The 15,505-nt window shown below is 38.0% G+C and overlaps 1 protein-coding gene across 1 annotated transcript; it reads left to right on the forward strand.

Moving 5' to 3' along the window:
* Nucleotides 1-2,917: 2,917 nt before the first annotated feature.
* tmem229a (transmembrane protein 229A) lies at nucleotides 2,918-6,280 on the forward strand. The gene is made up of 2 exons (XM_023952569.2): nucleotides 2,918-3,147; nucleotides 3,335-6,280. The coding sequence occupies exon 2, from the start codon at nucleotides 3,510-3,512 to the stop codon at nucleotides 4,530-4,532; it is 1,023 nt and encodes a 340-aa protein (XP_023808337.1). The 5' UTR covers nucleotides 2,918-3,147; nucleotides 3,335-3,509; the 3' UTR covers nucleotides 4,533-6,280.
* The last annotated feature ends 9,225 nt before the right edge of the window (nucleotides 6,281-15,505 follow it).

Raw genomic sequence — 15,505 nt, forward strand, 5'->3', positions numbered from 1 at the left:
ATAAAATATGCTGCAGTTTATGGGTGAAAATATCTTTTTATTTGTTACAAAAGCTTTTTTTTAAATCACCCACTTTCCTAATTTTCTCATATTTGAAGAAAAATAATTCATTTGAGTTTTGAAGTCAAAACAACAATGTCATTATGTCTGTCAAATTCTCCCCATTTGGCATATTGTACAAAAATGCACGAAGATTTAAAAAAAAAGACAACAAACAATTTGACAAGCTGTTGGTAATACAAAAAAAACTAAAAAAAAACTAAAGGTAAGCTCACAGTCAGAAGTTTCGTTGGTCTGTTTCTGATGGGGAACCTTCTAGGAACCACATGTCTTGTGTAAGCTTCCTTACAATGACTCCACGACTTTTGTGGCATGAGTCACAAAAAAAAAGAACTCAAAATCACAATGACCTCGTCAAAAGATTAAAAACTTGTTTTTCTGTGCAAACATTTAACCCCTCTATGCCATATGTGGCTAATTTGCACCCCTGTCATCCTCAGAATGCATTTCCATCCATTGTCAGACCGCGCTGAATCCCTTTTGGGGTCACGGGGTTGCTGGAGCCTATCCCAGCTACTGCTGTTTCAAGGCAGAGTACACCATACACAGGTCGCCAGTCTGATGCAGGACCACACACTCACACGCACACTTACATGCACACCTAGGGGAAATTTATTTCCAATTTTATAAAAAGAAATCCTTCAGTGTTTTCCCTGTTCAAGCTGATGCTACAATAAGTCTTGGATTAAAAGGCATGTTGTTAGCTGCGACATATGGCATGAAGGGGTTAACGTCAGGCCTCTCAAGCAAATTGTAAACCAAATGTAAGTGCAGGAGAGTGAGAAAATAACAAGAAAGAACAATCATGTTAGCATACCATTCAAGGTCTATCAGAGTTCACTGTCCAGTGTACCTAGAGATTCAAAAAGGGATTTTGAGACTCTAGAAACAAGCTGGGACTTTCCTTGGACCCAAAAAAAAATCAAGATCACCTCAGATTATTTTGAAGTGCACCTACAAAAGCATACGACACTGGCCAGGCCCGGGCAAACACACACACACACACACACAACATGCACATGCAGACACAAAGAAACTGCAGACACATATTTGAACTTGCAGCAGTCTCACTAGTCCAAAGATTCTTTCATTTGGTAGATTTTGCAAACTCAGCTCACAGACTCACATCCTCAAATTCAGAGCTTCAGCTAAAACAAACAGCTGAGAAGGAAATGTGGTCCTTTAAATTTAGCCACTAACACAACTGCTCCCATCTATGGTCATTCACTTGGAATAGTTGCACCAAACATGGCTGTAGTTTTAGCACATAGTTAAGAATTACTGTTTCCTGAAGCTAAAATGAGTTTGATCTACAAGGCACCAACTTCTGTTAAAAAAAATACAAAATGTAATGTTATAACTGCAGCTTCCTGTCTGCGGCTTCTGTTTGCACTAACTGAGCCACAATGTTTTCACAGGACATTGTTTTACTCAGCAGATTGTTAGAGTCTCTCACTTTTGGCAGAGCTCTCTATGAGTCACCACAGCGAGTCGTCCGTTTCCATCAAACATCATCATCTGAATCTTCCATATTCACAACATCCATCCTCATCGTCTCCTCCACTGGATCTATAAAATGTATCTCCCGTCTCTTTCTCACAGACTCTAATGCCTTAGTCACATGCCCCTGTATGGATGGTTGACCAGCTGTGGGTCTCTGGGTGCTTTGACGAGGCAGGTCTGGCCTCATCTTAAAGGGAAGCACAAGTCCTGCATTTTCCTTGTGGATTATGCGGCCCCATTGAGGGACGTCATGAAAAATGGAATGCAAGATTGTTGTGAAGTAAGATTATGTTGACGTATTTGTAAGGATAATGTAAGTTACACACAAAAATGATGCACGGGTGATGCTGTCCTACAGTACCCTAATGCTATATTTCGTTAGTAAGGTGCGCGTTCTTGACCCTTACTGACCGTGCAGGGACCAGTGTGCACATGATATGCAAGCTTCTGTGGAATGTCAACACAAACTACACTGATTGTCTAATTTCCTCATTTTGAACAGTCAAGCTTTGCACAAGGGCCATGCAAGGAGCCCGCACTTATCACTTGAAACAGCGTTAAAGGGCCACCTGCAAGTCCCGTATACAGGTTTGCCCATTTTGGTAACCTCACTGTTTCTCTCATTTACACACAGATACTCTGAATTGGTAACCTTCGTTCCTCTTCTTTCTAGAGCAAAACGTCACCTCTCTAGATGTTTCTTCTCCTGCTCCCTACTCTCACTACAGATCACAATGTCATCTGCAAACATGATGATCCACAGAGATTTTTGTCTTACCTCATCTGTCAGCCTGTCCATCACCACATCAGACAAGAAGGGGATTAAAGCTGATCCTTGTTGCAGTCCCACCCCCACCTCAAACTCCTACTGTAGATCTCACCACCATCTTTCAGTTCTCATACAAGTCCTGATCAACTCAACTACAAACTCTTGCTCCTCTTTCTGAGATCATATTACGAACACATGACAGATCTTTCAGTGAAAGCCTATCAAAGGACAAACATTTTCAGCATGTGCACACAGATGTTATCAACTTCCTCTTTACCTTAGGTTCATCTGGCATGTGTGGATTTGTGCTGCCACTAGCTCCTTTGAAACATTGATTTTAAAATGGTTATTATTATTTGTTGTTATTTTGTCTACATAAAACATAAACAGAATTTATATTGGAAATTAGTTATAACTGGCTTCTTTTTTCTTATATTAAAATTAATGATTCAAAAAAAATCTAGAAATAAGAAAATAAGTAACAAAGCAATGGTGAATCATGTAAAAAAAATAAAAAGAAAACAATGAGTGTTTACTTAAAAATGTCCTATATTTCTCAAAAATCTTCCTCTTTTAGGAAGCTTTTAGGAATTCTACTCTTCTCTAGTTGATGGCCGTCTTCCTCCGTGTTGCTTTAACAAATGAGTTTAGTTGGTCCTACATTATAGTGCTGTAATCTGCTGTAATTATCAATAATGACATGTGATTACAGGGGCGTCACGACGTCACTGGGGACGGCGTGAGCTCACTGCGTCTGCGCAAGACGACCCGGCTCTGGCAGCGGAAAGGATGCTACCTTCACTATAATCGTAAAAGTGAGTACCAACTCTGTTTCTGTTATGAATGGAGGCGTGGCCTTGCATTCCTAGTTCTAACATTTACATTTTTACAAGATATGGTCATAAAACGTGGTGACGTTACATTTTTATATATAGTTGTTTATCGTAAATGTTTTTCGCTTAGTACATTACCTTGTAAAACTGACGTTTTCTTGTTTTACAGAGTTGGTTTTGAGTTTTTTACTGCGAAGTTAATAAAGTCAGTAATTCTGAGCAGCAGTGAACGCCACAGCCGCTACCGGGAGTAACAGTGAAGTAGCTCTCCTCTACAGTCAGAAGGGCACAACAACAAAACATGTGAAGGAGGAAGACGGACTAATCTGTCTACAGACTGACAGATGATGGCCAGCCGACGCGGGTCTCCAAGAGAACCCGCTCAACCAGAACCGTCCACAGAGAATCAGAGTGCGGGGGAGTCAGTGCGGGAGCTGCCGCGATGGATGCGGCTGTACTTCTACGGGATGCACGGCGTGACTTTGGATGTCCTGCTGTCATCCTTGCATGGGGTTTTGAACCACCGGGACCCTAAGCTGGTGGGATTTTCCTCTCCGTATCTCTGCGTGATGCATTCACTGACCCACTTCGCTCTGGAGAAGATCTACTCTCAGAAGAGATGTTTCCAAGGTCGACCCGTGGCGTTTCATTTCGTCTTCTATCCGTCAGTCTACATCGGACTCCAGATCCTGATCGGGAACGTGAAGACCCTGACCGAACAGGTGCGGGTGGTTTCTGGGACGCAGCTGGTGCTGCACTACATCCTGGCTCTGTACTTCTCTCAGGTGTTTCACAGAGTGATGTCACAGCTCAAGTACCACCCTTCCTCTTTATGGACCACACTCAAGGAAGGTCACCGACCCCTCCAGACCCTGCCAGGGCCTGCGCGGTTCCTCTTCTTTGGGATGCACGGCTTCCTGGATGAGGTGATCTTCACCTCTCTGTTCAACTTGGTGGAGAAGTCCGACCGAAGCCTCTGCGGACACACGTCGCTGTGGTCCTTCTTCATGTATGGGAGCTGCAGCTTCTTGGTGGAGAAACTCTACCTTTATCTGCACTTTGGTCGAGGCTGGGGGACGCTGAGGCGGCTCCCCATCTATGTCTGCTTCATCTACACCTGGGAGTTCACCTGGGGCCTGATCTTGAGGCAGTTTGACGCCTGCTCCTGGGACTACTCCCACTACCCCCACAACTTCATGGGACTCATCACCCTCCTCTACCTCCCGGGGTGGATCTGCTTGAGCCTCTACCAGGACGTGCTCTCCAAGTTGTTGCTCAAAATAAAGTGGGTCAAAGTGGGTACCTGCTTAAATGTGGAGAACGGTGAACTTAACGGACAAGCAGAGTCAAAGAAAAAAAAAATCTAAAGGTTTTTTTCTTACATTTTGAACACCTTTTTGCTCAAATGTGGCTCAAAGTCCTACTCCGATCATCTTTTAATCTATTTTCAAAGCGTTCTCAATGGTCTTTTAATTATGATTATGCTGTTTTTAGCCAAAATCAAAAAAACTGTTGTTTTATAGGACATAGTTTCTGCAGAGCAGCAGGAGTTCATTAGAAATTTGTCTCTGACCTGTGGGCGGGACTTAAAAAAAGTACACAAATTTGAGTCTATGTTCTATCTATAAATTAAACAGTAAAATCTAGTTCCACATTTGAAGATATCTTACAGCAGCTCCCCTTTAGCCATGTTTTTATGGCTGTGTTTTTTTTTGTTTTGTTTTTTGCTGACAATTGCACATTTTAAATTGCAGGAAGAAACAGCTGCCATTGAGTTTTGGGAGAGGAGATCCATCATAAACAAGACCAGCAAACAAAGGACAAATGAAATATGAGACTACGGATCTGTTTTTATTTCACATTAGTGCTGAGCAACTGTTGTTGTATCTACAGGTTAAAATCAGATAAGCTCAAAAACACATTTCTGAGACTTTTAGCCTGAATACAGATGACATGAAGGATTTTCTTTAATTTAAACCTTTAGCTATAAGCTTTAAAGCTAAAACTTAGTTTTTTTTTTGCACATATCCACTTAATTATATTACTCCTGAAAAAAGTTATATAAAATGTTAATTATTAAAGTTTTTAAGAAGGTAAAACATAAAAATATTTAAAAAACGTTGATTGTTTACCTGAGATGATTTTAATTCTATTAATCCACTGCCATTTTGATCTTCTGATCTTCTGAGTGTTTTTTGCCGTCAACTTTTTATGCTTTTCCAACTTAAAACTTCCGGTTTTTGTAAATTCCAGCTGCAAACTTGCCATCTTTTTGACACAATAGCAGGTTCAATTGCTGTTTTTATTAGATAGATTTGTGTACTTATATCAGCATGCTTTAACTGACTCATCTGCATGATAAACCTGCACATTACTAGCACATCACCCTTGAAACTGCATGTAATTCTACCAAATATTTCTAAATTACGTCTTGAGAGTTCTTTTATTTTTCCTTACGAATAAACACCACATTTTTCTGAAGATTCTTCTTCGTAGACGATTCAAACCGCAGAGTAACCGAAACGTCAATGTAGCAAAGACGAGACAGCATAAATGGATATTTGGAGCCAGGGGAGATTTTACTGTGAATATTTTATGAACCAAATATTACTTTGCTTGAGTGCCTTCATGTGCAAACAGAGACCCAATCCTGCACAAACACTTGAACCCTGGGCTGAAATTCCATGTGTTGTGTACTTGTGACTTTTAAAAGACACATTTAAAATAATACAAATAATTTCAATAAAGGTGTTTCTTTATTGGTTTGACCTACACTGCATACTGTCAAAAAATGTCTTAAATCCGTCACATAGATTAGGACACTTAAAAATATTATGGAGCTTCTCGAATGTTTTGTTGTTAATGCTTGTTTGGGATTTGCCAGCAACGTTCTACATTTCCTCCTACTGCCACATGAATAACATGAATCTGACAAATACTTTATGGCCGAAAACTGTACTGAAATAATCCTGAACATTTGTGTTGTGCACTTTAGTTTTTATGATTTGAGAAAAAATGAGTTTTATTCAGTTTATGAAATGCATGGAAAGCAAAATAAATGCTAAATTAAATGTTCATTTTGAGATTGAAATAAAAAACATGTTAATTAAAAAAATGGCATCCTGCGAGTGTGTTGCTTTTTTTGTAACATCGTGTATTCACCTGGAATTATTTTAATTTCTGAAACCTAAAGGAGCTATATCTTTGCTGTGCTTTTTTGTGTTATTGTGTATAGCTTGTGACAGTGGTTGAAGATTTCTTGAGTGGTAAATTCCCTTTTAATTACCTCTTCTTTCCTTTTTTTTTAAACCTTTAACACCAGAGTGTTAGCATCAGTGTTGACATTCTTTCAACAACAGTAACTTTTCAACTGTTTACACAATCAATGGATTCTGTAAAGGAGAAAAGCTGCCTTATGCTGATATGCAACACTGTACAGCAGTAAAGTGCTTACTCCATCTGCAAAAATGAAGTGATTCTGTCGTGGCTTTGCGCCGCAATGCAACCCGTTACGTTAGTAATGTGTTGCATATTGTTGTAAAACACACATGAAAAGCTGCTTTTCTCCGAGATTTGCAGTGATCATGTGAACTGTCAAATGGGAACCGTCAAATGTTCATGATATGTCAAAGAGTGTTTGTTATTGAAAAGAAAAGAAACTGCGAAGGGGTATTTTGATGCGTTCATGCATTTCTTAGTATTCCTTTAACCCTTGTACTATCCTATGGGGTCCAGATGACCCGATCCTTACATTACCGTGTTCTCCCTACCATGATATGGGTGGAGAAGATTTCATATAATCCATGGACACCAGTGAAGATCACATATCATTGAAGAAAAAAGGTTCAGCGCACTGTCTTGTGGGGTCTAAATGACCCCACTCCCAATGTTACAGTGCCTAGGACAGCAAAAGGGTTGCAAACCAGCGCTCTGAGCACCAGCCCCTCCCAATCCATGAAAACAAGCGGGTTCTTATGAGCTGACATGGACAAATGAAGAACAGCCCCTTCCAGGAAGAGACTGCTCTGCCAGCACCGCCCCCAGCAAAACACACACACACTTTCTCAGGGGAATTAGCAGTGACAGACAAAAACGATTGATTTTTATATTCACAATATGCACATCCATCTTTGCAAAGGTTTAGATGTTGTTTGTTTTTGTGGATGAAACCCAGACACGTTGCTGAGGCCGACTCTAGGTTGACTTCATGAAATGGGTGGTACCCACACGGAGCAAAAGGAAGTGCCTCAGAGATCAAGTCGTCTTACTTCCGGGTTGAAAAAGAGCTTGCAAAAATAACTCATATTTAATTTAAAAAATCGTTCTTTTGTGTGCCACTGTAATGCATTGTATAGGCCCTTTAATTTTTTTTATTAACAGTAGAACATTGAAATCTCAACTCCTTAACTGTCTAACATGTTTGAACAGCCTAGTTTTTCAAACCTTCCCACCCATTCATGAGTTTGGTGACATATGTGGCAGAGATGACAGCGACTATGAAGCTAAGACGACTGGTTTGAAACATCCATCTATTTTCTAACCCTAGTCCTGACAGGGGTCAGCCACTACCCAAAACACAAATGCTGAGCTGCAGCGTCAACGTTTTATTCATTTATTTGTTAACATACAAATTTCATGCAAATTTCCACAGGGAGCGGTACAGCTACAAACACACATCTATGAAACACTTTCATTAATACATAGTAGACTGTTTTTATTTGTTTATATATTTATTTATTTTTTCAATCTCTATGTGCATCGATGTAACAGTCTACGTCAGGCATGGAAGTGCTTGCTTGGTGCTTTTAAACAAACCTATTTAAAAAAGTTGGAAAAGGGGAGCAAAATCAATCATAACCAATAACTGTGAAAGAAATATTTTACAGATATGCCATTAATTGTTTTCACAGGCTAGACTATTCATTTCGGTGCATTTCCATTAAAATAGTTTGTTCCGAATTGGAGCTCATTTCCTCCAAGACCTTTAAACTCATGTGATCACTAGTGAAGACTCTGGTCCGTCTGAAAACGTAAACCTTGGCGTGATTCCCCACAAAGTGAAATTCAGATGGACTATCCAGTTAGCCAAAGAAAAGGAAGAAAAACAAAATAGAAAAAAGGACATAAGAAATTTAAAGATTTGACAGAAGGCAAGTTTCATATGTGTGTTCAAACTTCCCTCTTTTATCACAAGAAAAGATAAAAGACTCATGAAAATTGTGTTTTTTGGCGTTTTTAACATGTTCTTGTAGCATTTTCTTATACATACATACATACACATACGGTATATGGAAAGGTTTGCTCAAAATTCCATTTCTGAGTTATTATTTTTTCAAATCAATGTGAATCAGGAGGAGACAGAAAAAAATGTCATTTGATAAAGAGCATAGAAAATAAGCAGGGTGGGCCACAAGCTCACTGCTCCCCTCCATTCGGATGCATCCACTCGTAGACGACCAGATCCATGTACGCCTTCATTTTCCTCATATGAGCTGACATCTGGCTTAAAACTGTAAGGCTAGATAGCTCCAGTATTGAAGGGTTGTGAAGTGCTGTAAGCTAGTGGGAGAGCATGGAAGCAGAGAGCTCACAGTCATGATTGACAGGAAGTGGAGTCAGGGTTGCCAACAGTCCCACACCCAACTTGGAGGCGAATTTTTTATAAACTCCTGTCGCTCTTCAGAAACTATGTGCTAAAAAGTTACAGGGTTTTTTTGTGTGGCTAAAAAATGGCATAATCCTAATCAAAAGACCATTGGGAACCCTTTCAAAATAGATCAAAATATGATCGGAGTGGTACTTAAAGATAAATCGTAACACGACAAAATAGCAATGTCTGTTGGTACGGGTTTAGTCTTTTAGCTACACTTGCATGTGCTTCAGCAGTCCATTAGGTTATGTGATGATCAGTGGCTGTTTGATCTTGACTACTAACAACTATACTCCCCCCAACCTGCAAAGCAGCTAAACACAATCTGTCACAATCAAAAGAATGCTGTCCCATCATAGGTTAAAGAAATGACACTTCATTTGCAAACGTTCCTGCTGTTCCGTGAAAAGAGAACACTAAGATGACAACCACACACAGGGGTGACTACTTTAGCCGTGTGTTGTTACAGCAAAGAAACCAAACTCCCCATCAAATTGGACCTCTTGTGTGGAAACCTCTCAGTCCTGGTACAGAAGTTGTAACCCAAGACCCATCCAATCTGGTCAAGTGACTTGTCAGCCAAATGAAAATGTCAAATCTGTTTCAGTGGTGAATTATCTGACACAGTGTGCCTCCTGTTGTTATCACCTGTATATTCTGGGAAGGCCAAACCCTTGCTACTTCCTGGACACGATTTGGAGCCATCAAAGGAGCCCTATCCGGCATTGCGCGTTAGGAGATTAGCTTTACGGAAAACAGATCCGTCAGTGTTACCAAAGCTGGGATGATGCAGAAGCTGTGCTCGCACAGACGGATCTGCCTGCTGCAGTGCCTCCTCAGTGTAGCATTACAGCTGCCAGCCATTTTTAGAGCAGCTGCTGAACAAAAAGAAACCTTCGGGATAGTTTGGTTTCAATGTTTTGCCCTCTGACTTGAATTTCTTTAGTCCTTCTTATAAAAGACGCTAATCAATATTTAAAAGATACTTTTACCCTGATTGGACACAACGGTAAAACAGCTGAGAGGAGCAAACGCTGCTTCTCTCATTTCAATGCAATGTGCAGAAACCTGCATCCTGTTCATCACATGTCTTTAAAAGTCCCACTCCAATCATGATTTTAAAAGCATTCCCACAGGTCTTTTAATTATGATTATGCCGTTTTTTGCCAACATTTTAAAAGATTACTGTAATTTTTCAGAACTTCATCAGAAATTCACATCTGTGTTGTGGGCTCAGATGCCAATTTCCCCTTCCCGTCACCAATAACTAAGAGCTGTCCCTTTTACAAGCTTTTCCATGAGATTACACCCCCATCCTATAACATTACCAATACAGCAAAAATGTCTAGAAATATTGGAGCTATCAAGCCGTACAGTTTAGAGCCAGATGCCAGCTCAGACGAGAAAAGACACAGATGTATATGGATCTAGTCCTCTGCAAGTGGATATATCGCAACAAAGCGAGGAGCTTCTGCCCTGCCCAGTGTATTTTCTACATCACAAATAAGCACTTTTGCTCCTGATTCACAATTATTTGAACAAAGAAATACTCAGAAATGCAGTTTTAAGCTTCATTTTATTTATAAGTGTCCTCTATCATCAGTAAAATGCTTCAAGTACATGTTGAAAACACAAAAAACAAGATTTTCATTGGAGTGGGTCTTTCAGTTTAACATTCGATGATCACAACAGCACACCACAACAACAACAATCTCTGGTAAGGCTGTGCCGAGAACTGAAAATGTGTTTATATGTGTTTGAAGAACCACAGATAAAATATTAGTCAACTACTATCTGAATAGTTATCTAAAACCTCCTAACTGTGGACTTCAACTTAAAAATCTGTATTTTTTTTACAAATAAGCTCCTTTAATTATTTGGATAGTCATTATCATGCCTCAAGGCCGAATGGTTGGGTCTCCTGATGTGTCATGAACCCAAAAAGTAGTGTTCCACCTACATTTTGTTCAGCTGTAAACAAAATCTGCTTCTTTTTTTCCATAATGATGTATTTTACTTCTGGGAGAAGACGCCGGTCATTTCGAGGAGAAACTTGCAAGCTGAATAAAAGTAAAGTCCAGTTTTTTCAGGTGAATGATTTCAAGGTCGACTGCATATTAGGGAAAGTATCACTGAAAGACCAAAGCTCAAAAAACAGAGCTGCAGTGATGATCATTTGTTGGAATTTGCTTTGTATTGAGAAGGACTTTTGGAAAAACGGTTGTGCAAAACATACGGCAGATGCTGAATGGGGTAACAGGTCAATAGAACATTGAAAAATGTGGTTGAAGGGCAGAGGAAATGGAGGTATTAAGGTTTTTGTATGTTTGTTGACCTCAAATTGGAGGGATTATGGAGTTTTTTGTGTAGCGGTTGTAATGACTAGAAAATTAGAGTTGCAGTGAGGAAAAAAAGAATATTTAAGAACAAAAAAGATGGAGACCGCACATAGAATCAAAAGGATGCATCCTCACAACAGTAAGTTTGTTCTACAGAAAAGGAGAAAAGAATATCTGAGTTGGAGGTTATGAGCTAGTTTTTGTGTGACTAAATTGCTAACTAAATAACTAACTAACTTGTCATTATACAGAATGAGTTACAAAAGAATCTGGACATTATACGACTTTCTTATTGTTTCTAAAATGTTTCAAGCCTTACATTTCTTTCTTCAAGATTATTTACAAAAAATAAAAATAAAATCTAGCAGTATCTGACGTAAAAATTCACATATGCTTTAGATTAGATTAGATTAGATTAGATTAGATTAGATTAGATTAGATTAGATTAGATTAGATTAGATTAGATTAGATTAGATTAGATTAGAAATACAGAAATACAGATTTTTCTTTTCTTTAATGGAAATATCTTCAAATCGAGTGAAGATGCTCTTTTTGTTTGTGTGACATGGATCAATCAGCAATTTGATCATCTAATTCTTGCACTATTTTGCAAAAAATGGGGTCAAATATAACTGAGTGGCACTGAAAAGGCATCATTGATTTTAAATCTAATGCAGTGCTGCCATCTTGTGGTTTAAAAGTGGCAGTGCACAGCAGACACAGTAAATAATCTCATAAGGTTTTACCGACCGAGAGGAGTGGTTTAGAAGTTTCACATGACTATAACAATAACCAGTTTTACAATATATATGAACACAGAAAAACACTACTAAATGACAGGTATGCCCCAGTCTTAAATTGTTTTTAGGGTTGGTTTTTCTATTATCACACTGCACAAACTGCTAAAGTAAAAAGACCTTTGTTTTTAAGAAATATCATTTTATTATTTGTATCTCAAGAAAAATTAGGTTATCAAGAAGGTTCTTCAATACGAAAATAATCTTATTTAGAGAAAACATGTCTTAGTGACTAGAATTTGATTTTAGAATACAAATTAGTGGTGAGATCGTTTTTTTTTAAATTAAATTTCTTGCTTATTTTAAGTAATTTTTTCCAACTTAAAACTAAATTTGCTTATTTAAGGGGCTCTTTCTTGCAGTACACTTTGCAATGAAAATCAAGTAGAGACATGTATGTTATCAAAAGTAAGGTCAGGAGTATGTGTGAGGGAATTTTCCACCGCCTCTAATGGTAATGTCAGCTGTCTGGTTCTTTTTTTTTCTTTTGTGATGTCTTTGTGAATGAGCCTGTATAATCGCTACTGTGCAATCCTCAATGGTGTAATGTTTCCCATAAAGGAAAATGCCGGGAGATGCTGGCCTGTTTAAATGACCCAGTTGTGACATTTTCCCTCCCAAAAAACCCACATTGTTTCTCAGTATGATTACACATTCATAAAGAGGCCTAAGGGAGGTTTGTTCCACGAGACTCCAAATTTTAATATTCATGTTTCATTTTTGCCTTGTCTTTGGAACTTTTTTTTTTTTTTTTTTTGCTGAAAAAAAAAAGTCGGTTGAAAGCAAAAGCAAACAATATGCTAGCACTCACTTATGCATATTTTACCTCAAACAAGGGTTTATGTCCACACCACAAAAGCATCTGCCTGCACGTCATGTAGTCGGGATGACGTAACAACTGTTGCGTCAACTGTGTGTTGTTGCACAGACAACAATCTCTATTGTTATTGTGGAAATACAACAAGTGTTTGTATTCAGTATCACAAAAAAAACCACAGTGAATTGTGTGGGTTTTTTTTGTTTTTACATTTCCACATTTCAATTCTGTGAAGACATGTAGCTTTTGTTTGCTTTGTTGCATTATCAGCTTTAAGGAGTTTTGTGAACGTACAGTCCACGTAAACACATCTGTGGCTGTAAGGACTAGGAAGACTTTGTAAACTTTTGACAACATTGGACATTTTAAATACATGACACAGTCCATGAAACATAAATGCACTTCCTAATATGCCTGAATGGTGTTAAGAAGTTTACACATATATAATGTTATATATATTTTAAGTAATAAAATAATATAAATATATAATAAAGTATGATAATATTTGTTCAACGACTTTCCCTTTTAATTAATATTTATTAAGGCTACAGCTTAGATTTTTTTTAATCATCGCATTGTTTTTTACTTTTGCTGCATTTGTAAATTAACTTTGTTTTATTCATCTTTGCAGCTTCACTATTTTTACCCTTTGCTTAAATTTTTTTTTTTTTATCAGGTTTCTTTTGCACTTCTTCATTTGAATTTTTATTTTATTATTTTTAAGCTATTTAAAGACTGAGTCTTGTGATTCATGATACTTTGAGCTGTGATGTATGATTGTGTTTTAAATATTTTCTCCTTTTCCAGTGTTTTCTTTTTACTCGCTTGTAAAGAGGCAACTATGTGAATAAAGTTTGTCAATAAAGTTTGATGACTGATGACAAAACTTTAGCTTTTACTCTTTAGCGCTGAAAGAGGCTTTGAAATAGACACGTTTGTACCACTTCATCTGCCTGAATCATTGTGATACTTACAAAAATGAAGGTGGGCGGAGCCATGCAGCGTTTCCTCAGGTGTTTCTTCTTCTGACTCTCTGGTTTTTCAAGCTCGACAAGAGCAGAGAAAGGTTTGAGCACGAGTCAGAAGGCAGAATTGAAAAACTGTAGTCAGAATATGCAGAAGCAAAAATTTCCTAAAAACTCGGTGAGAGGTTGCCTTTAAATTAGGAACAGAAAAATGAATCCTGTATTCAGAAAAATGAACCATGTTTATGAATTCATACAAATAGGATTGCAAAGCTGGTTGTAATTTAAGACACTGTGAATCTGCCTGAGCACCGTGTACAATCTGGATGACCTCTGCTGCTGTGCACACACAGACAACCACGTGTACTTGTATACATATACACAGGCAGGAGCTGCAAACAGACGTGCTCTCACTCCGTCCCACCCAGAACTTAAGAGTGAGACAAAGTCATCGTGCAGTTTCAGCTGGAATATAACCGCGCCATTGTGTAACACTGCAGACAGGAGCAGACACGCAGAAAGCAGTTTCATAGTTAGAAGTTTTACAAAAATGACTGCCAGTTTTAATAAGATTTCGTGACAAATAATCAGGTGTTTTGCATTTTTTTATTCTAATTTTGTGAGCTTTTAAGAAAATTGATTTAAATAAAGAAGGGTTTGAAAAATTACCTTTTTTTTGCTTGAGCTTTATCAAAATAGGCAAATGAGGAGCCTGTGCTTACGTCAAATGATAAAAGCCTGCAAATCAGTACTAAAAGGATTTCAAATGAGCTAGTTTTTCAACATACTCCTACATATTCTTACATAGAAAGAAACACATCAAGAAGTGTGACTTTGAGGTGGTGGTTACATAAACTTATTTGAGCTAATAATAGCTATTTCTACTTTTTCAAGCTATCTTTAATTAGAATTTCTGTGATAAAAGGATCGACGCGTGGTAAAGTGTGACACAAAACAGAAGAATTTATTTGTGTTAGTAGAACAACCTGTTTGACTGAGCATATGGCAAAGTGGGGGTAATCTCCCTAAAGCGATTGAGCTTGAAAAAAATGTAGTACGCCAGGCAGGCAGGAGAGCTATTGTTCAAATCCACGTTTTGCTGCACCCAATTATCTGCTTAAGTAATCATCTTTTTTTTTTATTTTCTAATTTTTTACTACATATCTGACAAATATTTGTTGTTTCTTATCACATCTTCACTTTAATTTCTTATGCCCAGAGTATGCTTTGATTTGTAAAATAGAAAACTGTTCAGAAAATAATAAATAAAAAAGAGCCTTACTAAAAATATTAAGTTATTTTTGCGCACATGTCAGCTTGAACCCTTAGGTGATGTTAAAGAAATGGAGCGCATTTAATTTTCCCTTGCTTTATTTACCAGTTCAGTCTAGCTGTGTGGCACAGTTCAGGAAGGTCTTCTATTTTAAATGAATGTTAATAACCTTTTAGAAATGAATCTAAAACCTAACTTGACCTATGACTTTTAGGAGTTTTGTTATCTTTAAAAGAAAATGGTAACCTTTTTGGTTCTTAGCGAATGCCTATTAAATCCCAAAGAGTTCATTTAAAATGTGGGATTAGTTTCCTGATAATCCCTAATCCAGTAGCTGCTCATACGGAAAAAAAAATCTTATCTTTGCTGACTGAACCTTATTCCTTACTGCCTCCCATTCCCAGTACTCACATTCCTGTCATAAAAGCCAGGGGCAGATTGGATTGTACCATCTTTACGGATAACAAGCAAAAACAATAGATTTCTTTGGCAATAAATA

This window comes from Oryzias latipes, chromosome 23 (genome assembly GCF_053564925.1).
Source record: "Oryzias latipes strain Hd-rR chromosome 23, Olatipes_Hd-rR_3.1".
Taxonomy (NCBI): domain Eukaryota; kingdom Metazoa; phylum Chordata; class Actinopteri; order Beloniformes; family Adrianichthyidae; genus Oryzias; species Oryzias latipes.

Excerpts from the sequence above, each read along its gene's own strand:
- tmem229a (XM_023952569.2), top strand. The coding sequence starts at position 3,510 with ATGATGGCCAGCCGACGCGGGTCTCCAAGAGAACCCGCTCAACCAGAA.